Below are 26,540 nucleotides of genomic sequence, written 5' to 3'. Positions count from 1 at the left end.
CTCCTTGGAGGCAAGGATTCTGAGGCTCCATCTAACATCCTTTGGACATGTTGTAAAGAGGGACCAGTCCTTTGAGAGGAACATCATGCTTGGGCGAGTGGAGGGACAGCACAACATTTCATGAGCATATTCCTTATATAGGAGAAGAATACTTTAAATTCTATGTTGCATCATATAGATAATTTCAAAGCTGTGTTCAAGATTTTTAAACATCAAATTCTTAAAAATGTATATTTTGATGGCTTACTAGAGCCTGATTCCTATGCATATCATCTCAATATCAGCTGTGAAAATTAAGCCAGGTGCTGATTGTGGAATAGACCAGCAACTACTCATATATAAGTTCAAGCTGAAACTAAGGAAAATTAAATCAAATCCACAGGAACCAAAATATGACCTTGAGTCTATTCCACCTGAATTTCAAAACCATCTCAGGAACAGGTTTGAGGTCTTGAACACTAATGAGCTAAGATAAGATGAGTTATGGGAGGTTATCAAGAATTTCATCCAGGACGTATGCAAAAGGTCATTACAGAGGAGGGAGAAAAGATGAAAATGGCTGTCAGAAGAGAGACTGAATATTTCACTAGAGCACCGAGAAGCCAGAGCAAAGAGAAGAAATAAATATATTAAGGAGCTCAACAGGAAATTTTAAAAGGCAGCTCAGAAAGACAAAGCAAAGTATTATAATGAAATGTGCAAAGAGCTGGAGTAAGAAAATAAAAAAATAATAAAAACCAACCCCAACAACAAAAACCCAACAAATTCGATCAGCATTTCTTAAGCTCAAGAAACTGAAGAACAAATTCAAGCCTCAAGTTGCAATACTGAAGGATGCTTTGGGCAAAATATTATCTATGAAGTATTAAAAGAAGATGGAAAGAAAATACAGAGTCATTGTACAAAAAGGAATTGACGGACACAAAATAATTTTATGAAACAACGTGTGAGCAACAGCTTGTGGTGATGAAGGAAGAAGTTCAAGCTGTTCTGAAAGAATTGGCAAAATACAAGGCCCCAGGAACTGACAGTATACCAATTGTTATATTTCAGCAAACAGATACTGCCCTATATGTGCTCACCAAGTTGTGCCAAGAAAACTGGAGGATAACCACATGGCCAACTGACTGGAAGAGATCTGGTTTTCTTCCCATTTCAAAAAAAGGTGATCCAACAGAGTACAGAAATTATTGAACAATATTACTAATATCACATACAAACAAGATTCTGCTGAAGATTATCCAAAAACAACTGGAACGGCACATCAACAGAGAAGTGCCAGAAAAGTAGGCTGGATTTATAGGAGGCCATGGGACTAGGGATATTGTAGCTAATTTTAGAAGGATCTTGGCAGAAGCAGAGAGTACCAGAGGAATGCCTATTTGTGTTTCATTGACTATGAAAAGGCATTTGACCATGTTGATTTCATTGACTATGAAAAGGCATTTGACCATGTTGACCATATAAACTGTGGCTAACTCTGAGAAGAATGGGAATCCCAGAACACTTGATTGTGCTTATGTGAAACCTATACTTGGACCAGGAAGCAGTCATTAGAACAGAGCAACACTGTATGGTTCAAAATTGGGAAGGGTGTACCAAGAGATGTGCTCTATCTATATGACTTTCAATCTATATGCAGAACAGATTATCCGGGAGGCAGGGCTCTATGAGGAGGAATGTGGCACCAGGATTGGAAGAACTCATCAACAATCTGTGTTATGCAGATGACACTATCCTGCTTGCTGAAACTGAGGAGGACGTGAAGCACTTGTAGAAGGTCAAGGATGCAGCCTTCAATATGGATTGAAGCCCAACATCAAGAAAATAACGATTCTAATCACTGGACTTACTGGCAGCATCATTATAATGGTTGAGAGATTGAGATTGTTAAGAGCTTTAGTTTGCTTGGATTCACAATCAACATTCTTGGTACCAGCAGCCAGGAAATGAAAAAAAAAAATCTATTGTACTGAGAAAGTCTGCAGTCAGAGACCTCTCCAAGGTATTGAAGATCAGTGATGTCAGTCTGGAGACCAAGGTAGGCCTGTTACAGGCCATTGTCTTCACAATCATTTGCTATGCATCAGAGAGCTGGACAATGACTAGGGATGATAAGAGAATTGATGCCTTTGGCTTTGGTGCTGGAGAAGTGTATTGAATATACCATGGACTGCTAAGAGAATAACAGGTTCAACCTGGAGAGGGTGAAACCAGGCTGCTCCTTGGAGGCAATGAAGCTTCGTCTGACTTACTGTGGACAAGGAGGAACCAGTTGCAAGAAGGAACCAGTCGTTGGAAAGGGATGTCATGTTTGGGAAGGTGGAGGGACAACACAGGAAAGGAAGACCTTTGATGAGATGGATTGATTTATCTCATTCATCTCATTGATTCATTCATTGGGGCATGTGTGACAGAGACAATAAGATTGGTGCAGGAAACAAACACATGAAGAAATCTTCAAAAACCCTAGTTCGAAGAGAGACGCAAATCAAAGCAACTATGAGATGTCATCTCCTCCCAGTAAAAATAACAAAATTTAACAGAACAGCAAACAACAGATAGCTGGTGAGATTGTGGAGAAACTGGAACCCTTATTCACTGTTGGAGGGAGTATAAAATGGTGCAACCATTATGGAAGGCAGTTTTCTCAAACTTTTCTCAAAAAGTTGCAAATAGAAATAACATTTGATCCAGCAATTCTACTACTGGGAATAAACCCCAGAGAAACCATAACCACCACCCAAGCATATATATGCACACCCATGTTTATCGTGGCATTGTTCACAATAGCAAAGAGTTGGAAACAACATAAGTGTCTGTCAACAAATGAATGGTTAGAGATGCTCTGGTATATTCACACAATGGAATAATATGCTGCTTTGAAAAACAAAGAAATCATGAAATATTATACAAAATGGATGACCCTTGAGGACATTATGCTGAGTGAAATATCTCAGTCACAAAAGGACAAATATTGCATAGTGCCACTGTGGTAAAACTGGACTGACAACAGGGTTTGTGGGGAGACTGAGAAAGATGGGAAAAATTATGTATACTGCATTGAAACAGATGAGGGAGAGAACTATCTAGAAGGGATATATGCTTAGGTATTGTCATGGCAGGAGTCCAGAATGAAGGCTGCATGCTGGAGTGGACTTGTGGGGAAGGATTGTATAACAATGAAAGAATTTTTCTTTTACTTTTCAAAGAGAAGAACGAACTCGGGTGGTGGGGGATGGTGGGCAGGGAGAAAAGTTCAACAATGAATGAATGGGAATCCAAAGTCTCTGAAAACTTTCATAAAATTAATTATAAAAAATAAAGATTGGTACAGGATAGAGGAGGGTTTAGGGCTATTGTACATAGGTTGCCATGAGTTGCAGGTGACTAGACAGCACATACCAACAACTCAAGCCTATATCCATCTTCAGTATATGTATAAAAATATCTCAAAAGGGGCAAAAGTAGCTTAGAATCAGTTTTACTCCCTCCCACCGCCCCACTTAATAAAGCTTTTATTTTCTTTTATTTGCAAAAAAAAAAAAAATAGAGAATGGCAGTGATGGTCAGGTACTCTGTTATCTCGTTACTAGGCTACATGTGTGTCTATGTAACTTCCTGATAGAACTGTTTGCGGAATGCCATGGAGGAATACACCCTTGTTTCCTGGAGGATTAGCGATCTCTAGGGCAGCTTAAAGCAGATATGAGATGTTCAGGGTAGGTACACAGCAGGATAACTTCAGCAAACATGCGACTCTAAACCTCACACTGGGTAATGAGGAGTGGGGACTTGGTGGTGTTTTAGATGTACTGCAGAGTCTGAGTCTCTGGAGACTAAGGTGCGTCTGGTACAGTCCATCGTCTTTGAAATCACTTGTTATGCGTCAGAGAGCTGGACAATGACCAGGGAGGTTAGAAGGAGAATTGATGCTTTTGAGCTTTGGTTTTGGAGAAGAGTGCTGAGGGTGCCATGGACTGCTAAGAAAATAAACAGATTCATTCTGGAGAGTGTTAACCCGGGCTGCTCCTTGGAGGCAAGGATTCTGAAGCTCCGTCTGATATACTTTGGACATGTTGTAAGGAGGGATTGGTCCTTGGAAAATGACGTCATGCTTGGGAGGGTGGAGGGCAGGCTCAGGAGGGGAAGGACTTTTGGGAGATGGATTGATTCGGTGACTGGGATAATCGGGATGAGTGTGCTGAAGACAGTGAGATTGGCACAGGACAGAGCAGAGTGTAGAGCTGTTGTACATAGGGTCGCTATGAATTGCAAGCAACTCGACGGCACATAACAACAACTACAGGGTCTTCCAGGGAGCTCTGGTGGCCTAGTGGCAAGGAGCCATGCAATGCAGGTGCCCCGCAGGAGAAAGATCAGCAATCTCCTGTCGTACGATTAACTTGCCTGTGAAAACCCACCCCACCAGAGGATCAGCTGTGAGTTGGCTCCAGTTCTACAGTACATAACAACAACAACAACAACAGCAGGGTCTTTAGTCCAAAACTCAAACAGGCCTACTCTTTACTGCTTCATTGTTCTTTTGGGGGAAATGTTGGTGCTTGTTTTTATACCTCCTATCAGATTAACCTAATATATAAAGAGTGTCTATTTTCCTAGAAAAACACACACACACACACACTCTCTCTCTCTCTCTCTCTCTCTCTCTCTCTCTCTCTCTCTCTCTCTTGCATGTGAAGAATTCTATTCCCAAAATGTAGATTCATTTTGTATGTATCAAGTATATGGGCCATGTGGGATCCCTCAAACTATGACAAAGTTGATATTTTAATGATAGTCTACGTCACTACTCCTTTATCTGAAAGTAACCACACTTGTCCCCTCCCTCCCACCTGCCACCCACCATCCTGGCTCAAAACCTCAATACAATAGAGCTTTACAACACTTTTTCTTCAGCTTTTTTTTAGGACTCAGCCAGATGATTAGGTGGCCTATGTTCTAACACCTCATTCTCACAGGGGAACTTCCCATCCTCACATTCTTTCTTTGGTACCTGAGACCCCAGGGCTTACATCTACCAGAGGTTTAAATGCACTCATGTTGAGTTGATACTGTGTTTGCTGCATACCATGCAGGTCTGTGATGAGCTACCTCAAAACAGCTGACACCCTGGATGAAGCACTTACTAAAATCAGTTATAAGAGAGACTGCTTATATTCATGTGAAATGCTGTTTATGAGAAAATGTGTACAAATATTGATGTAAATGTAAAGGTCATTTATTATATGTTGTTATGTGCCATCGAGTTGCCTGTGACTCATAGTACTCCTAGGTAAAATATCTCTAAAGCTTGCCCTATCCTGAGTCAGGCACTAGTCAGACTCATCTAGGGTCTTCTTCTATGGTATTGACTATCATTCATGAGATGTGTGAAAAATACAGTTTTCTACAGCCTGTGAAGTTTTATTGCCTCCTCATGTATATGAAGATGTTACTACTGGCAATATACTCTTTAAAAAAAAAAGGCATTTTTTCCAGGTCTTTTTTTTTTTTTTTGCAAAAATTCATTATATTGTTTTGCACACTGGATCTTTCTCATTTCCTTCACACTCCCCCAATCACAGGACCTTATGCTTAACGCCACCCCTGCTGCCCATACTCAACCCTCTGTTCCCCTCTCCCCACTTAGATTCTCATACTCATTCTACAATAATGGTATTAAACAGTATTTTTCCTTATGAGACCGACACAGCAATATGCTCTTTATATAGATGTGGGCACTAATATTCATTGTCGTTTTCGTTATGTTTTCTTGTGCCACTTTAAATAAAGATCTTGTTTTTCAGATTTTAGATAAAAGAGACACTGGTCTGTCACTGAAACAAGAAAAAAAGGAGGTTCATGTTACAAACAAAGGTAAAAATAATGGAACTCAGTTGCTCACATGAGCTGTAACGTTTGAGCAGTTTTCTTTAAAGTTGTTGACAGTCTGAGAGCTATATAAGAAATTTATCAGGAAGTGGGGTTTGCAAAACTAAATGTGTTGTTACAGAAGTAGGAAAAAATTTAGTAGAAATTGACCTGTTAATCTCCTGTGTTTTGAAGGAGCAGGATAATATTTCTGCTCCAAATAGTGCTACCAACACTGTCTTTCTGCCTGAAATTTCTACTGTTAGACTTATGCCACCATTACCACTGAATTCTGCTTAAGAATTTTGCCAGACTGATAGTTGGTTTATACTTTTGAGAATGTTATATAAAAAATATGCTATCTTCTCCCCATTATCAATCTTTTTAGTAATTTTCTTCTTAACATGATTCCTTTAAAATCATTAAGAGTAATTCATTAAACTAATTTATGAGTGCCTTAATTTCCTTGGGATATATGTGTTGTGTGAGAAACTTGAACTTCCTTAAAATATAAAGTTCTCATTTAAAATGTTTGAGCCAAGTATATTTTTTTTCTGAATTTTTGTTGTATTATGTGCCGTTGAGTCACTTGTGACTCTCAGCAATGCTATACACAACAGCTCTAACTCTGTCCTATCCTGAGCCAATATCAGTATACCTGACACACCCCATTACCCCAATTACTCATCTCATCTGTGTCATCCTCTCTTGTGTGGTCCCTTCATTTTTCCAAGCATAATGTCCTTCTCCAAGGATTGCTTCCTCCTGGCAACATGCTCAAAGTATATCAGATGGAACTTCAAAATCCTTGCCTCCAAAAGCAACTTAATTTCACCCTCTCCGAGGCAAGCCTGTTTGTTCTCTTGGCAGCTGGTGGTATAGTCAACACTCTTCTCTGGCATCAAAAACTCAAAGGCATCAATTCTTCTTCTGCCACCCTTAGTCATTGTCCAGCTTTTTGATGCATAGGGAGTAATTTGGAAGACCTAGATCAGGCAAACCTTAGTCTCTAGACTGACACTGTTGCTCTTTAGCATTCTGGAGAGAGTGCTGATGGCAGATTTTCCTAATGCAAATCAGCTTTTGATTTCCTGTCTGTTGGTGCCAAGAGTGTTGATTGTGGAACCAAGCATGCTGAAATTGTTAACAATCTCAATCTTTTCCCCATCCATTATGCCAGTTGGCCTTGTGGTGAGAATCTTTGTCTTCTTGATGTTGAGTTTCAAACCATATTGTAGACTGTAGTCCTAGACTTTCTGCAAATGCATCAGGCCCTCCTCAGTGTAAGAAAGCAAGGTTGTATCATCTGTATAACACAGGTTGTTGATGAGTCTTCCCCCCAATCCTGATTCCGCATTCCTCCTCATAAAGTCCTGCTTCCCAAATGATCTATTCTATATATAGATTGAAAAGGTATGGAAACAGGACACATCACTGATGTACTCCTTTCTGCTAACAGCTTCTTGATCCAGGTGTAGGTTTCACATAAGCCCGATCAGGTGTCCTGGGATTCCCATTCTTTTCAAGGTTAGCCACAATTTTTTGTGATCCCACAGTTAAGTGCTTTTGCTTAGTCAATGAAACACAGATAGGCATCCCTTAGTACTCTCTGCTTTTAGTCAAGATCCATCTGACAATGACTGTGATATCCGTAGTGCCACGATCTCTTCTAAACCTGGCTTGTGTTTCTGGTAATTCTCTGTTGATAGACTGTTCCAGTAGTTTTTAGATAATCTTCAGTAAGATTTTGCTTGCATGTGATATTGAGAAGCCAAAGAAGAAATGAGACTTAGAGAACTGTATTGTCTTTCTGTTCATTTGTTGCTATTGCTGTAATTACTATATATTAGAATGCTATTCCATTTTAAAGTAGAATTCCATAAAATCCAAGCCAAACCCTTTGCTTTCTCAATCACATTCTTGAAATGTTTTAAAGCCTTGCATTTTCTCCCTAACAAATCTTATCTCTTTGTGCTTTCATCATTCTTAATGATTTCCCTAGAGCTCCAGACCTCTCCCTATTGCATTTGTTCTTGCTTGTAATGTCTTTCTTCCTTTATATTTTATTGCTTAGGTAACCTAATCATTCACAACTTTCTACTTGAGCCATTAGTAAGGTCGCTAAGAAATCACACTATTTATTTTTCCATCTTAATTAAGATAATTTGTAATTCTCCATTCAGGACTGCTTTTGTAAGGTGTTTTTAATTTTAAAGTCCATCCTTTCTAGAAGTTTCAAACTATTAGTGTGCTTTTAATATGGTCCTTTTAGATTTTCTAATGGTAATGGGAAAATGGTTAATACAATTTAGATCCTAAAATTAATAATTTCATCTTAAATAATCATCCTGAGTTTGACAGGAGCAAATTGTTAAATATTTTCAAATGACTGTAATTATAGATTAGTAGATTATTGGTTAAAAAATAATCATTTTGTATATGTGTTAGAGAGCAAAACCAGTAGTCTCTGCAATATGCTTGGAAAGCCTCTCTGTTCTTTGTTTTTGTGTTTTATATGAAGGAACCAAGCAGTTCCTTAGCTATATATTTTCTTGCCATCTGCAGCACTGTTTTTATTATCATATTCCACATGGTCTTCATCAGAACTAAATTTGTTACCAAAATTTTACTTAATGGAATAAGATACCATAAAGGATTCTAGCATTCAAAGGAAGAAAGGCATTTAGACTCATTGCTTATATAGTGCCTAGCTGCTGTTTTTATAGCTAATCAAGAAAATCACTAACCTCTATAAGTCTGTAATTTTGAGGTCCAATAAGCAATTGGACAAAGGTGACTTCAGTTCTGTCTTACTTTAAAGTTCCTCTCCCAAATGAAATCTTATTTTTCAATGGTACTTTAGAGTATGCAGAGTACTAACTAAAAAAAAATTAAATGTGTAGACTTGTTATCGAGTTGGAACTGACTAATAACTTATCCCTCCAGTGAAGTTTTCAGAGGCAGTAAATTGCACAGGAGGAAATGGCCTATCTTTCTACTACAAAGCAACTGGTGGATTTGAACTGCATGACTTGAAATTAACAAAGTAGCTCCTTCCCAATTAAAACAAACTTGGAAAGAGTGGCATCCACTTCCAAAATGACTTGCCTTCAGAAACTCTATGAATATGAAGAAATGACCAAAGTTATACAAGTGTTCAGGTCTTTCATTCATAGGTTCGCTGTCTACAACTCGACAGCACTTAACAGTAACAATGACATCATAGAGAGAGCTCTGTTGGCCTCATGGACAGAAAGTTATGCTATCAAGCCCAAGGTGGGTGACTTTAATCTGTGGTCCTTGGGCCTGGTCTAAATGTTTTTGTCAAAAATTCTTCTGAGTGGTATAGCACTGGTCTGTGCTTTGCTGTACAGAGGTAACTCGTGGTTGCTGTGATGCTAAACACTGTGACACTGATGTGTCAAATGTGATAATGGTTACCCATGGTGAAAAGTGGTGGAGCTCCCCAATTAAAACAAGCTTGGAAGCAGGAGTGGCACCCACTTCCGAAATGGCTTGCCACTGGAGACTATGAACATGGAGAAATGACCAAAGTTATAAAGTGTCCAAATCTTTCATTCACAGGGTCAGAAACTATGAACATGGAGAAATGACCAAAGTTATAAAGTGTCCAGGTGTTTCATTCATAGGGTCACTATACGTCGTCTACGACTCGATGGCACTTAACAGCAAAAACAGCTCCTTACCACTAGACCACCAGAGCTCAAGCACACCTTTAGCAGATAAAAAAACCACTTTAAAATTCAATTAGAGACCTCTGGATTATTCTACACACTTTACATAATGGATTATTTTACACTTACAATATTTCTTGAGTATATAGTGGTGTAACTTTACAGATGAATGTATTAATGCAGAGCTAAAAATGATGTACATGTAGTTAATGAACTGTTAGGACTTCTTTTAGTTCAGTTTGTTTCCGATCATCAAATCATGATTGTATTTATTTTGCCTGTGTTTTTTTTTTAAGAAATCCAGAAGCTGTGCAGTATAGGGGTACAGAGGAACCCTTCATCATCTAACTGGAAAAGGTCAGTGGATGCAATTGCACAAATTCTAAGTGTTGGCAGTTCTCATGCTGAAAAAATACTCATAGTTTTTAAATGCAAGAAAAAGGAAAATAATAAAAACAAGTGCAATTACCATTGGAACCAAATTTTACAAAGAAAACAGAAGAGAATGTAAGTCACCTTTCTCCCTCAAATATTCTCGTTTCCCTCTGTAAGGACTTCAGGAAACGAAGAGAAGCAGGTTTAACATTCTACTAAAAGCATGCAAGAAATTAAAATTGCAGTACTGTAATTAAAGAACTGAAAATGTCACAGTTGTAAGGTATGATAAATAATTAGCAGATGTTTTCTCTGTGACTCATCTCACTGTCATACATATATACTCAACAAAACCTCAACAAAAACCAAAACTCAGAGTTATTACCATTGAAAGAGAATGGATTCATAGCTGACCCTCCAGCAGATTTTCTGAGGCTGTAAACTGCATAGGGAAGAAAGTGCCATCTTTTCCCCTCACAGTAGTTGATGGATTCAAACCACCAGAGGGGGAACCACCTTCCGGCTAGAAACACAGCTTCCTGTGCACTGTGAATGTTCTTGTGAGACTTTTGCGATGTTTAAAATAAAATAGTTTGGATATATTGCCTACCCAACAGAAACATGTTTCCAAGGAAGAAAATTCTTTTCTGTACTCAAAACTGACCTAAGTTGTTGGTTTGGTTTGGGTTTTTTTTTTCTTTCAAGGCTCTTAGCCCCTATTTCTCTGAATCCTAATCCTGTGCTCTTTGCACAGTAGAACACTGATTAAGGTCAAGAGAAAAAGAAAAGAAAGAGCTTTTAGTCTTTGCACTTATTTTCAAAGTATTCACCCTAACACTCAAATCTGATCACTTGACTTTTCTAGTCCAAAGCCTTTCATCACTTATAAGGTAAGTTACAACCTCTCGGCATGGCATAAAGCCCCCTCAGTGATATGCCTCCAGCCTTTCTCTTTAGCTCCTGTTCCACTTTCTAGAGGATATAAATCACTTGTAGGGATATTTTTGTAATCACATACTTTCATCTCTCTGCCCACACTACTTCCTTTGCTTGCCCTCTGCAATTTGTACATCACTCTAATGTCCTTTCATCCTCAAAGTCTTGTGTCAGCAGTTCTTTACTTTCGAGTCTTTCTGATTCTCCCAGCCGAATTCAGTCACAAAAATGACTGAAGTGATCAGACTGTATTTCAATCTGTTCAACTGACCTAATTACATATTAGCTGTCAACTGTGTTTTAACACTGTTAAGGTTTCCTGTATGAATATCTTTCATCCTGTGGTATCGTAACTTGACAAGGCATGTTGTTGTTAGATGCCATCAGTCGAGTAAGACTCACAGTGACCGTGTGAACAACATATCTGAACCCCTGTGTCAACCTTACAATCTCTGACACACTCGAGCCCATTGCCCCAGTCACTGTGTCAATCTATCTGATTGTAGTTCTTCTTCTCTTTGCTGTCCCTCCACCTTTTTATGCATGATGTCCTTTTCCAAGGAATAGCCTTTCCTAGCAACATGCCCAAAGTATGTATGACACCACTATTGCCTCCAAGGACCAATCTGGCTTCACCTTCTCTAAGACATACCTGTTTGTTATTTTGACAATCCATGGGGTATTCAGTAATCTCCTCCAACACAGCAACCCAGAGGCATCAATTTTGCTCCTATCATTCTTATTCTTTGCCATGCCTTTGGATGCATAGTAAGCAATTGAAAAGACCATGGCCTGAAACAAGTGCACCTTAGTCCTCAAACTGATATCATTATTTCTCAATAATTTGGAGAGGCCGCTGACTGCAGACTTTCTCAGTGTGATATGTTTCCTGATCTCTGACTATTGGTACCAAGTGTATTAATTGGGGATCCAAGTAAGATGAAGGCATTGACAGTTTCAGTCTTTTCTCAGTCTCTTATTATGTTACCTAAAGGACTAGTGATGAGAATTTAGTTTTCTTGATTTTGAGATTCAATCCAACATTCTAGTGCTATCGAATATTGAAAGCTGTATTCTTTGTTTTTGGGATGCCAGGGTTTTTTTTTTCAATTTTAGACATAACTTGCTATGACCCACACATGTTGTTGTTGTTATGTGTCGACAAGTCAGCTGCGACTCATAGTGACCCTATTTACAATTTCTCTGAATTGTGCCTTGTCCTGAGCCTGTCTCATTGACTCAAATACACCTACCCCCACTGCCCTAGTTGCAGTATCAATCCATCTCATCCTGGGTCTTCCTCTCCTGTGCTGTCCCTTCACCCTTCCAAGTATGATGTCCTTCTCTAAGGACCAGTCTCTCCTGAGCAAGTGCCCAAAGTATGTGAGACAGAACTTCAAAATCCTAGCCTCCTAGGAGAAACTTGGTTTCACCCTCTCCAAGACAGATCTGTTTGCTTTCTTGGATGTCCATGGTATGTTCAGGACTCTTCTCCAGCACCATAACTCAAAGGCATCAATTCTTCTTTTATCCTTTTTAGCCATTATCCAGCTCTCTGATGCATAGCAAGTAACTACAAAGACCATAGACTGGATCAGATGCACCTTAGTTTCTAGACTGACATTGTTGTTTCTCAGTAGTCAGGAAAGGGCCCTGACAGCAGATTTATCCAATGCCTTTTAATTTCCTGACTGCTGGTGCCAATAGGGTTTGTTGATTGAGGATCTAAGCAAGCAGTAATTGTTGTGGGATTTTTTTTTCTTCCATTTTCATTTTTTAAAATTTTATGTTATTATTATTATTAATTGTATAGCAACAACAACGACAATGAAAATTTAGAGACTTTGGACTTTCATTCATTCATTGTTGCACTTTTCTCCCTGCCCACCACTCCCCACCCCTCCAGTTCACTCTTCTCTTTGAAAAGTGAAAGAAAAATTCTTTAATTATTATACAATCCCTGCCCCCAGGTCCACTCCACTATGCAGCCTTCACTCTGGACTCCTGTCATGACAATAAAACCTAATCAAACATCCCTTTTAAACAGTTTTTAATTATAAAATTATAATAGGAACTTACTAGGATTAGGCACTGAGTTATCTGTATATCTTATTTCATCCTTAGTGCAAATATGTGAGGTACGCTATATTATTATTTGGCAAAAGAAACTTTCTGAGAGCAGTCTCTTGTGCTTTGGTATATTGATTGCATTTTACCACCCAGCTATATATAATACCAGTACAAATTTTTAACATCCCTAACATGGTATAAAGATTTTTATTTTTTTAAAAAGGTTCCTTAATGAAACTATAGAACAAAGGAGAATATAATTAATGAGCATTCAAACATTGTGCAAGTATTCTTTAACAGACAATTAAGCATCAGTACACATAATGTTCTTAATCTCATTTGGAGTTAGACAATATAATTAATGCCAAAAAATTGTTGACAGTAGAAGCACATTCCATCAGATGCAAATTATTACTCAACTTTTAAAATGCCTGTGTAGTATAAACATATAGACTGTCTGTGCTATGATTTTAGTTTATGGATGTTAGCATGCAGAACTACAGAATCTCGTTACTTTATAAATAAAGCCCCATGTGATATAACTCTACCCACTTACCCAATTTAATCTCCCATTGTCCCTAACTCCTTTTTCTTTTTTCTCTCTTGTTGTTCCCACAAACCTAAACAATTTGGATGTCATATGCATCAGTCTTTTTATCTTCTCAGTATGAGTTATTTTCCACGTTGGAGCCAGTTATTTTTTATTTTTAAATGACCAAGGCATTATTTAATAATTGTCCTACAGTGCATGGTTTGGCAGTGGGAAGGGAGTGCACCTGGTTTTTATTCTCTCTACATACCTTTTCAAGCCATATGCTGAGCAAATTATTTGAGAAGCTGGACTCTTATGAGGAGAAGTGTGACATCAGGATTGGAGTGAGACTCATCAGTAACCTGCAGTATGCAGATGACACAACCTTGCTTGCTGAAAGTGAGTAGGGTTTGAAACACTTTTTGCAGAATATCAAGGAATGTAGTCTTCAGTATAGATTCCATGTCAATGTCAGGAAAACAAAGATTCTTACTTCTGGACCAATAGACAGTGTCATGATGGATGGACAGGAGACTGAAACTGTCAACAGCTTCATCTTGCTTGGAACCATAACTAATACCTTGGTACCAGCAGTCAGGATATAAGGAGACACATTGTACTGGAAAAAAATCTGCCATTAACAGCCTTTCCAAATATTGGGGAGTAGTGATGCCAATTTGAAAACCAAGGTATGTCTGATTTGGGGCCATAGTCTTTTCAATTGCTAGCTATGCATCTGAGTGCTGGACAATGAATAAGGATGACAGAAAAAGAAATTATGTCTTTGAGCTGTGGTGTTGGAGAAGAATACTGAGCATCCCATGGACGACCAAGAGAATGAACAGATATGTCTTGGAGGGATGCAGCTGGAGTGCTCTTTGAAGGCAAGAATGATGAGACTTCGTTTCATATATTATGGACTTGTTGTTAGAAGGTACTATTCCTTGGAGAAGGACATGGTGCTGGGAAGGGTGAAGGGTCAGTGAAAGAGACAAAGATCCTCAACTAGGTGTATTAATATAACTGCTGCAGTGTTCTCTTGTATGTCAGGAAGTATGAAGGTGGCACAGGATAGAACAAGGTTCAGATCTTTTGTTCATAGTGTCTCTTTGAGTCATGCTTGACTTGATGGCACCCAACAGCAACATATATGCAGCAGAATATGAATCAATTCAATATTTTGTAAATGTGCAATTCAGTTATTTCTGAATTTTGCCTTCCTTGTTAATATAAATTCATTGCCCCAACTTTTATTTCATCTGTGTCACTTTCTATCAGTTTGATTATATGTACATATGTTGTTGTTATGTGCTTTTGAGTCACTTGTAAGTCATAGCGACCCTTTCTACAATAGCCCTAAACCCTGCTCTATCCTGTGCCAATATTTTTGTCTCTGACACACCTACACTCACTATCCCAGTCACTGAATCAATCCATCTCATAGAGGGTCTCCCTCCCTTGCACTGTCCCTCTACCCTTCCAAGCATGACATCCCTCTCCATGGACTGGTCCCTCCTTGCAACATGTCCAAAGTATGTCAGACGAAGCCTCCAAGGAGCAACCTGGTTTCACCCTCTCCTTAATTCATGCATGGAATCCTTCAGTGGTAGTAGGTAGGTGTTTAGTCTGTTGTTGTTGTTGTTATTTGCTGTCGAGTTGCTTGTGACTCATAGCGACACTATGTACAATAGCCCTAAACTCTGCTCTGTCCTGTGCCAATCGCACTGTCTCTGACACTTCCCATCCCGATTATCCCAGTCACTCAATCAATCCACCTCATAGAGGGCCTTCCTCTCCTGCACTGTCCCTCCACCCTCCCAAGCATGATGTCCTTCTCCAAGGACCTGTCTCTCCTCACAACATGTCCAAAGTATGTTAGATGGAGCCTCAGAATCCTTGCCTCCAAGGAGCCACCCGGTTTAACCCTTTCCAGGATGAATCTGTTTCTTTTCCTAGCAGTCTGTGGTATTCTCAGTACTCTTCTCCAGCACCACAGCTCAAAGGCATCAATTCTCCTTCTATCCTCCTTGGTCATTTCCAACTTTCTTTTTTTTTTAATTTTATTTCCAACTTTCTGATACATAACAAGTGATTGCAAAGACCATGGCCTGTATCAGACGCACCTTAGTCTCCAGAGAGACACCATTGCTCTTCAGTACTTTGGAGAGGTCCCTAACAGCAGACTTTCCCATGGCAATACCTACCTAGTAGGTACGTGTTTAGTCTACTTAGAATAAACTCCAGTTCTCTCTACATGACTACAGAGCCCCCTGGCCTGGACTTTTCTTCCTCATCTTGATGATATCTTGTCTCCTTTGAACCACTTAGCTTGTTTGCACCCTGAACTCATTGCACTGCGTCTAGTGTACTCTTCTGCCAGATCTTGACTCTATAATGATTTTTTCCCCTTTTTGGTTGTTTGGTTTCTGCACATACTTTCTCTCAGATTAAAAACTTCCTTCGTGAATAGGAGACAAATGGTACATGATCACTGTTGTTCAGAATAAATTATCATTAATTCTTGGCACTTGTGGTTACCCAAAAATCTTCTACAAGATTTTTCATAGATAAAAAGTAGCACTTCCAATTAAGAATTGGTTTTATAGAACTACACAAATGGGTATTTTATCTGAAGATTAATTCTTCACTATCATTTGTTGTAGATTAGTATTTCTGAATTTGTTATTATGTAGTATAATTTCTACTTTGGAAAGGTAACCCTCTGCTTTTTTTTTTCTCTCACCCAGTTTAACAACTGAAGATTTAAATGGGAGTTTTCAACACAAAGATAGAGGTTCTGTGATTGGTGATTGTAAAGGTCCTTCTTCTCTGATACCATCTTCTCAAAATATATTTGTCAAGGAAACAGTGAGAAAACTGATATCCGTTTTAAGGTAAAAATACTTACTGACATATTTATACATGCTTTTCTTATCACCACTGTCGAGTGGTGATGTTACTGAGAAAATTCAATAGGATGACTTTATGATTTCTCTCCTAATGACACTGATTTAGATATTATTGTGAGTTAAATGTTCCTTGAAATAGAACTACCATTGCAAAGAGCCTACTGTTAGAAGGCATAGCATATAGTAGATGTTAGTCATCTTCTGAATGCAATAAAGATTTCTTGTTGCTTTTTGTTTGTTTGGTTGCTTCACAGAGACTCTCAGGACATGTATGGCCTTTAAACAAATCTTCTTAAAATCTTAAATCCTGAACTGAGTTTTACTCTTCTGTTCAAAGTGGAGGACTAACCTTTGTGGATGTGGTTATGTGAGGAATTTAGATGTCACTAGCACAGTTCTCAGAGGATACTAAACAAAAAAGGAAGCAAAGTCCAGTATTTAAGCTCTAACTAAATAAACACAATAATAATGAAAGCTTTGTGATCAAGCCTAGGAAGCTGATTTAGAGGGATCTCTCTGAAACAGATGTCATATCGGGGAATAGAAATGCAGCCCTACTTAACTTAGTAGTGTAGCCAGTTTGTCTTGCTGAGGTTTGGAGACTATCAGGAGCCTTTATAGAGTGAAGCTCAAAGCCAACGAGAATGCAAAGCATGACCTAGCGAGAAAGTTATTTTCTGTCATGAAAATGATTGACAACATATTCCAGAAGAAGAGAATTTGTGGAGAAGAACCAAGAGTAGATAGGGAGAGAACAAGTTGATGGTGCAGCTAAGTGGTATAGGCAAGTGGCAGCAGCCTCTGCTCATGCTCCAGGGGGTGGCCCTGTTTGTATGAGGAGACCGTCAACCCCTGTGAGAATAGTAACTCAATGCAGCATCTAATTTGCAGCTCTATAGAGCTCTGTATGGCACCCTATGAGCCTACCCAGGTCATAGAGGCTCTACTTGTAACCTCCACACTTGTACTTCCCCAGGAGAAAGGAAAAAGTGTTCTTGGTTACATACATGTGGATCTGCCTTTTACTTTATATCAGAAAATATGTTTACTGGTGATACGAAGGATTAAGAGACAACTCACAGATTTGAAAATGAAGGTGGACTCCACAACACCAGTACTAGTACCAAATCTGTCACAATGCCGGGGTTGCCAGGCTTAATCAAGCCTGTAAACCGTAGTGTTGTGCACATATCACAAGGTTGAAAGTCACATGTTCAATGATCTAAGTAGAAGTCTCCAAAGAATGATGTTCTCCAACTAGTTACTTCCCCTATTTCAGTAAATGTCCAGAAACAAGATTTAAAGTTCTCAACTTTGAGTTTTGATAGACCCAGGTTTGAAGCCTGGTATGTTACTACTTGTTCTGTGATTTGGACGAGTCATTAAAGCATGGTGTTATGTAATAAATTATGTCTGCATAAGCCTATTTATAACATCTTCATGTAGTAAGACGCTGGATGAGATGGACTGACTCAGTGATAAGGGAAATGGGATAACTATGCCAGAGACAATGACATTGGCTCAAGATAGAGTAGGGCTCAGAGTTGTACATTAGGTAGCTATGAGTTGCAAGTGATGTGACAACACATAGTAACAACATGTAGTACAAGTACAAGTTGGTAACACACTCAGTAAATAACCAAAAGATTGGAAATGCAAGTCTACCCAGAAACACTTTAGAAGAAAGGCTTATTAATCCATTGGGGGGGTGTGAAAATTAGCTATTGAAAACTCTAAGGAGTGCAGTCATCTGTTCAAGTAACTGTCTTCCAAATTTCTTGGCGTAGATTAGTGAGCATGTCCAGGACTTAATCTGTTTCTTGAAATAAATCAATTAGTATTCCATTAATTTCTGGAGCCTTGTTTTTAGTCAATGTTCTCAGTGTGGCTTGAATTTATTCCTTCAGTAACATTGGCTCTTCATCACATGTTGCTTCCTGAATGATTTGGTGTCCACCAATTCTTTTTAGTATAGTGACTTTGTGTATGGCTTTCATCTTTTGAGCCTTCATGGACTATCAAGATTTCTCCCTGATAATTCTTCAGTATTGAAACTCAAGGTTTGCATTTATTCTGCAATTCTTTCAGCTTAAGAAATAGTATGATCTTGTCTTTGATTTTCAAACTCTTACACATTTAATTATTAATACTTTGCTTTGTCTTCTCGAGCTGTCCTTATTTCCTCTTTCCTTCTTGTTTCAGCTTCTTTTTATATTCCAGTACAAGTTTCAGAATCTTTTTCTGAAATCTACATTTTCTTTTTAAAATTCTTTGTCTTTGTAGTTACTTTTTGTTTTCTTCATGGATACTAGTTGTCATCTCGTTCAGTCTTCAGTATTCAGTGTATCAAAGCTATTATTGAGATGGTTTCAAAGTTTAGTTAGGAATTGTTTTTATTTTCTTTACTTTTGCATATGAGTAGTTGATGACATGTTCCACAGTCAGTGCCTGGCTTTATTTTGACTGCTGATACTGAATATCTTCAACATCCTTTTCCACAGGTTCATCAAATGAGATCCATATGTGTATGTTGCTATTCATGTTTTGTAAAAGAAAAGTATTTACAATGAAAAAAGCATTTTGTTGTTGTTGTTGTTATGTGCCGCTGAGTGACCTGCAACTCATAGTGACCTAAACCCTGCTGTATCCCTTGACAATTTTATTGTCGCCAACACACATTACCCCATTACCCCAGTGACTGAATCAATCCATCTCATCAAGGGTCTTTTTCTCCTGTGCTTTCCCTCCACCCTACCAAGCATAATATTCCTTTCCAAGGAATGATCCCATCTTGCAATATGTTCAAAGTATGTCAGGTTAAGTTTCAGAATCCTTGCATCGAAGGAGCGGTCTGGCTTCAACCTCTCCAGGACTAACTTGTTTGTTCTCTTTAGTAGTCCATGATATATTCAATACTCTTCTCCAGCACCAAAGTTCAAAGTCATAAATTCTCCTGTGTCATCGCTAGTCATTGTTCAGCTCTCTGATGCATAGCAAATAATTGCAAAGACTATGGCCTGTATCAGACGCACCTTAGTCTCCAGACTGACATTGTTGCTCTTCAGTACTCTGGAGAGGTCTCTGGCAGCAGACTTTCCCAATGCAATTCATCTTTTAATTTCCTGACTGCTGGTGTCAAGACTGTTGATTATAGAGCCAAACAAATTGAAGCTGTCAACAGTCTCAATCTCTTCATCATCTATCATGATGCTACCAATTGGCCCTGTGGTGAGAACCTTTGTTTTCTTGATGTTGAGTTTCAATCCATATTGAAGACTATATTGACCTTCTGCAGCAAGTGCTTATAAAATTCCATTATGTGACTTCCAGCTTTGTTTCTGTCCCCTAGCCATTTTTTCCTTACCATTTCATCTTCTTCTTGCTTCCAAGTTAATGAATAGGGAGACTTAAATTTAGGAAAACTTAGTAACATACTCATTTCTACTTAGACAATCGCACAGCTCTCAAGGAAGGTTCTGGATTGTAAATAATTTTCTTATGCTTAACACTGATAAGACCAGGAAAGACTTGTCTGGGTGCTTTACAGAATTTCCTAGCCTTTCTTAGTTAGATAAGTTTTCTTTTAAAATTAATAATTTTCCTTATTTTTTTGTTTGGTTTTGATTTTGCCTCTAAATGTAAGATTTTTATTTATTTTAATAAATTATATGTGATCAAGAGAGGGGTCATCTGCTTAAGTATACTAAGACTTTGAAGTGCATCTACTTACATAATTAGTTATCAAAGGGAGATTAAACTTTCCCCAAAACAATCCTCCTTTATTAGGAAGATTTACTACTTGTAGCATCTTTATTGCTTGAAATCACCACACTTTTATCAGATGAGCACACTGAAATTCAAATGTGTTAATAGATCAGCTTTTTTATGTATCATCTTGAATTTTCTGTGGTGATTGTTTTAGAAAAAAAATATTCAGTGGAAAAAGAATTGCACAAAACGTGAGGCCTCAACTGAAACAAAATGAGATCACTTAACCAATCTTCTCTTTTCCCCTTTAACAACATGCAGCATGCTTCCCCACATTTCCTTAGTGAAAACAGGTTTCTTGCCTTTGTTTTTTCTGCACTGCACTGCTGTGTTTGCTGCACCTGTTATTTACTGTGTTGAGTGGATTGTAATAACTTCAAGGTGTAAGGATTGTGGCTTTCTATATATAATGTGGACAGCACATCATTCTTTCCATTCAGAATGGTTTACCTTGTTATCCATGGTCATTACATGAAAAAGAGCCTAAAGACTTAAGTGTTTATATTATTCTCTCCATTTGGATTTCTTGGAATATTCAATAATTGTTATCCCTTTCAACATTGCCAGAGTAGGGTCAGATAGATCTTTTTAATTAATGTGAATTGAATAAATGAATATAAAATGGTAGTCTTTACTGTAAGCTTTCATCACTTTACTATACTTAACATCTTCCTGTCCTATAATTTTTAAATTTTATTTTTGTGCATCAATTTTATCTCAAAGATAGTCATTTTCTTAAAAGCCATTTAAGCTTTTCATACCATAAGTAACATGTATCAATAGATGGTAAAGAAAGATATATTTTTTATTTTAGATTTTCATTCATTTATTGTTGCACATTTTACCCTTTCATTCTCCCTTTCCCCTCCCCAGTTAACTTTTTAAAAAAATATCCATTTATTGTTGTACAATTACCTACCTGCCTCCACCCCACCCCTAATCTTCTTTTCAGTGATATATCTCTTATTCTGGGATTTTGTCATATTTATAATGGCTAATCAAGTATTCATTTTAGACAGTTCTTTCTTTCACCTGTTCTATGCAATGGTCTTTTTCTAACTACTCTTATGCTTTTTTCCTCCCAACCCACCACGTAAAACCTACTTTATAACAGTAGTACTATGAAGTATTTGTCCTTCTGTGACTTAGATATTTCACTCAACATGATGTGCTACAGGGCCCCCATGTTGTGTAATGTTTTATAAGAACATTGTTTTTCAGTGTTGCATAGTATTCAATGTATGAATGGATGTAGCGTAGGTTTTTCTATACATTCATTTGTTGATGGGCACTTGGGTTGCTTCCATCTGTAAATAACGCAGCAGTAAACATGGATGTGCATATATCTCTTTTGATGGTGGTTATGGTTTCTTTAGGGTATATTCCAAGTAGTGGAATTACTGTTACATTGAATAATGTAATAAAGAGTAATATCATTGTTATTATGTGCTGTAGAGTTGCTTGAAACTCATAGAGACCCTATGTACAACAGCTCTGAACCCTGCTCTATCCCATGCCAACCTTATTGTCTCTGACATACCTCCCCCTATTACCCCAGTCACTGAATCAATCCTTTCTTGTGCTGACCCTCTCCCCTCCCAAGCATGGTGTCCTTCTCCAAGGTCTGGCCACTCCTTGCAATGTCCCCAAAGTATGTCATATGAAGCTTTAGAATCCTTGCCACCAAGAAGCAGCTTGGTTTCACCTTTTTCAAGATGAAATTGTTTGTTCTTCTAGCAGTCCATGGTATATTCAAAACTATTCTCTAGACCACAGTTCACAGGCATCAATTCTCCTTCAAGCATCCCTCATCATTGTTTAGCTTTCTAATGCATAGCAAATAATTGTGAAGACTGTGTCTTGGATCAGGAGCACCTTAGTCTCCAGGCTGACATTGTTGCTCTTCACTACTCTGGAGAAGTCTCTAACAGCAGGCTATCCCAGTGTAATTAGTCTTTTAATTTCCTGGCTGCTGGTACCAAGAGTGTTGATTATACAGCCCAGCAAACTAAATCTGTCAACAATCTCAATCTCCTCATCATCCATCATGATGCTGCCAGTTGGCCCAGTGGTGCGAACCTTTGTTTGAGATCAAATCCATATTGAAGGCTGCAGTCCTTGACCTTCTGCAGCAAACACTTCGAGTCATCCCTAGTTTTAGCAAACAATGTTGTATCATCTGTATAACGTAGTTTGTTAATGAATCTTCCTTCAATCCTGATGCCATATACCTCCTAATATAGCCCAGCCTCATGCAAAATATTTCAGTGTTGTAATATTTTTTCAAATAATGAAGTAATGCTGAGTATTACACAGTAAATAAGCTAAACCTTCCATTTTCTTTTGATGCTTCCTAGATTACTCACTATTCGGCCCACAGCATCCTTAAATCATGTACCAAAGAGAACTGGCTGACACAAAAATATTTCATAAAATAACTTATATTCAAGAGGTAATGGTGATGAAGGAGGAAGTTCAAGTTTCTCTGGATGAATTAAATTAACAACAACAAAAAGAAGCCCCCAGAGATTGATGGAATACCAATGGACATATTTCAACAAACAGATGCCGCCTTGGAAGTGCTCACAAGGCTGTGTCAAGAAATCTGGAGGATAAGCACCTGGCCAATGAACTAGAAGATATTCATATTCATTCCCTTGCCAAAAAAAGGCGACCCAACAGAGTGTGGAAATTATCAAGCAATATCACTAATATCACATGCAAGTAAAATCCTGCTGGAGTTTATCCAAAAGTGACTGGAACAGAGACTTACCAGAAATACAAGCTGGCTTTAGAAGAGGTTGTGGCACTAGGGACATTATTGCTAATGTCATATAGCTCTTGGCTGAAAGCAGAGAATAACAGAGGAATGTCTATCTGTCTTTCATTGGCTATGAAAAGGCATTTGACTGTGTGGATCACAACAAATTGTGGCTAACCTTGAGATATGCAGAACAGATCATTCAATAGGCTGGACTTCATGAGGAAAAATATGGCGTCAGAATTGGAGAAAGACTCATCAACAACCTGCATTATGCAGATGACACAACCTTATTTGCTGAAACAGAGGTTGGCCTGAAGCATCTGTTGCAGAGAATCAAGGATAGTAGTTTGCAATATGGATTGAAACTTAACATCTAGAAAACATTCTCACCACTGGACCAATTGGCAGCACCATGACAGAGAAGACATTGAGATTGTTAACAATTTCAGCTTGCTCAGCTCTATAATCAACACTCTTGGCACCAGCAGTCATGAAATCAAAAGTCACATTGTATTAGGAAAATCTGCTGTCAGAGAGTGCTGAAGAGCAGGGAGCAAGGATGTCAGTCTAGAGACTAAAATGTGCTTGATCCAGGACTGTTCACTGTTGTTGTTGTTGTTGTTATGTGCCGTCGAGTATGGTCTTGGCAGTTACTTGCAGTTCATGAGGGAGCTGGACAGTGATCAAGGCTGAGAGAAGAAGAATTGATGCCTTTGAGTTGTGGTGCTGGAGAAGAGTTTTGAACATACCATGGACTGCCAAGAGGACTAACAGGTCTGTCCTGGAGAAGGTGAAAAAAAGCTGGTCCGTGGAAGCAAGGATTTTGAGATTCTGTCTTGCATACTTTGGACATGTAGCCAGGAGGGACCAGTCTTTGGAGGAGTATATCATGCTTGGATGGGTTGCGGGGCAGCACAGGAAAGGAAGACTCTGCATGAGATGGATTGACACAGTTACTGCGGTAATGAGAGTCAGTGTGTCAGAGACAGATTGGCTCAGGACAGAGTAAGATTCAAAGTTACTGTGCATTCAGTCACTGTGAGTCGTAGTTGATTTGACGGCATGTAACAACAATAACAACCTAAAACCGGATGTAGACTATTAATCTTTTCCATATGTTAATATATTGGAGTTGTTGTTGTTGTAAGGTTCCATAGAGTAGTATACAACTCATAGCAATCCTATGAGTATCCAGCCACAAAGCTGCCCTATCCAGTGCCATCCTCACCATCCCTGGCATGCTTGAGCGCATTGCTGAAGTCACAATGTCAGTCTATCTCACTGGGGGATCTTCCTCTCCTTCAGTGACCTTCCATCTTTCTAAGCACTATGTTCCTCTCCAAGGAATAGCCTTGCCAAGATACACATCCAAAGTATGAAAAATGAAGCTTTGCCTTCTTTCCAATGAGTACTCTGGCTACACCCTTTACAGGATAAATATGTTTGTTCTTTTGCCAGTGTATATGATATTCTGTACTATTCTCTAGCACCACAAAATACACTCACTCAGGACAGTTTTTGAAATGTGCTCACAGTCACCTTAACCTTCAACCTCACAGCTTTAAGCTCTTAGTCTTGCCAGTTTGGGCTCTCCCTGACTCCATCCTTCAATAAACTTGGGCAAAATCTCCTAGTTCTGGTTCCATGTGGTGAACAGTCCCAAGGCCCACTCTGTCTCACATGAGTCCTCTGGTTCTCTGCTGTGGCTGCTATGACTGCTGTTTCCATAGGCTTTGGTTTGGCTGGCACAAGAATCTCTGGCTCTGGAGGATGTGCTGTATTCTCGTGCTTCTTTGCTAGTGCTAAGATTATCTCAAATCTGCCATTGAATCTGCTCAATTCACTGGTAAGACTGGCCAATCCCCTTGTAGATAGGCTAACATACTTTATTTTCATATCCTTATCCACTTTGCAAAGTCAAACTCAATGGCTAGGAAAACCATTTTGAACAATAAACCTTTGAGGTCAGTGGGAAGGGAGGATGGAGTTTGTTAGAAAAGTTCTTGCTAATAAGGAAATCAAAGAAATTTGAAATAGAAACAACTCTTTATGCTGCCTTTAGGATTACATGAAGTTATATATGTAAATCATATAGCAGTGATTGACTCATTCTCAGCACTTTCTATAGAATAGTTTAGTTTAATTAGTTTCATCAAGCCCAGGGAACTCATTTGCTGTTTATTTTACTGATTTAGTGTAGTTTCTTCTCATGTTTTCATGCCTGCCGTATTTGCTTGACTCCTGCTCTTTCTTTGGGGTTCCTGAAAAAGGGTCTTAGAGTTTTGGTGGGATGCATGGTGCTTCAGTTATCATCTTGCTGTTATTTATCATTCTGTGTTATAATATCCTGCTTCTTTGTCTGGATTCCCCAGTGAATGGAGTTCAAGGCAGTAAGATGTATTGAATTCCTGGCCTAGAGCCTCCATGTGAGGCTCTGTATGAGCTCAAGGAATATTTATGGAATTAAAAAAAATTATAATTTTGCAGTCTGTTGAGAAAATACAAAATGGCAAATAGCTACTTTGATCTCAGTGATACTTTCACATTATCATATATTTCTGTCTATGTTTAGAAATGAAAGTACATATGTGAAGCATTGTTCAGACTTTAGATGATTATTTGATTTGACTTTTGAAGGGAAGACTTTATAGGTTGAAAACTATGTAGAACTAATGCATAATTTTTAGGCTTCCTCCTAATTTGTCCTTTCATTGTCCTCTACCTCCTGCAAAATACTACCCATAGCTAATATTTGTTCATTTTGGGAGGAGATTTTTGGGTGAATCCTAATGTGTTCCATTTCTAAGCAGAAGTGAATGTGTGCCCACAAGTAAAAGGACCAGCCCTCAAGAGATTTGAAAGGGAAGTTGGTTTAGGGAAAAAGCAACAATGATTCTTGTAAAAGGTTCGCCCATCTAGCCCAACAAATAAACCATAGATTATCACTTTAGCTCTCTAAACTCAGAGACTTTAGTTGTAGCTTTTCTTTATATGTTACCCAGAGTTGCTTTGTTCATATGCCTAGAAGTCCCCCACAGACAAATTATTCTAAACTCATGTGTGCATACAGTGAAGATTTATAAAGTCAGAAACCCAGTGAGAGGAGAGCGATAAGTTAGTTTAACTTGACAGCAATAGATAAGAGAGATACATGTATATGCACATGTTATTGTTGGTGCTCTCAGACCAAATACAACTCATAGTGACTCTTTGAAGAGCTGACCTGAAACCTGCCCTGTCTTGTGCTATCCTCATCATGCCTGATATACTCATGCCCGCTGCTGAAGTCACCATGTCAATCCATCCCATTGGAAGTCTTACTCTCCTTCTCTGGCCCTTTATCTTTCCAAACATGATATCCCTTTCCAAGGAATAGCCTCACCTGACTGTATGTCCTAAGTATTAAAGACAAAGCTTCACCATCTTTGCACTCCAGCTGAACTTTTTACAGCACATATCTGTTCATTTGAAAATCCATACTTTTGATAATTCATTACTCTTCTCTGACACCATATCTCAAAGGCATCTGTTCTTCTTCTGTCATCCTTATTCATGTTCAGCTCTCTGATGCTCGTATATACATACATGTAATATTTTTACAGTGCTGAAAATGTTAA

General features: G+C 38.5%; 1 protein-coding gene across 1 annotated transcript in view; it reads left to right on the top strand.

The window, feature by feature from the left end:
* MORC1 (MORC family CW-type zinc finger 1) overlaps nt 1-26,540 on the top strand; it is a 255,866-nt gene that overhangs the window by 202,152 nt on the left and 27,174 nt on the right. Inside the window, exons 20-22 of the mRNA XM_006895351.1 lie at nt 5,811-5,880; nt 9,866-9,926; nt 16,230-16,376. Coding sequence (XP_006895413.1) covers nt 5,811-5,880; nt 9,866-9,926; nt 16,230-16,376 — 278 coding nt within the window. The remainder of the gene's footprint in view (nt 1-5,810; nt 5,881-9,865; nt 9,927-16,229; nt 16,377-26,540) is intronic.

The sequence above is a fragment of the Elephantulus edwardii genome, unplaced genomic scaffold (genome assembly GCF_000299155.1).
Source record: "Elephantulus edwardii isolate Elephantulus edwardi_28Jun2011 unplaced genomic scaffold, EleEdw1.0 scaffold00165, whole genome shotgun sequence".
Taxonomy (NCBI): Eukaryota; Metazoa; Chordata; class Mammalia; order Macroscelidea; family Macroscelididae; genus Elephantulus; species Elephantulus edwardii.
The sequence above is the reverse complement of the archived record's forward strand: the minus strand, read 5'-3'. Positions and strand labels throughout refer to the sequence as shown.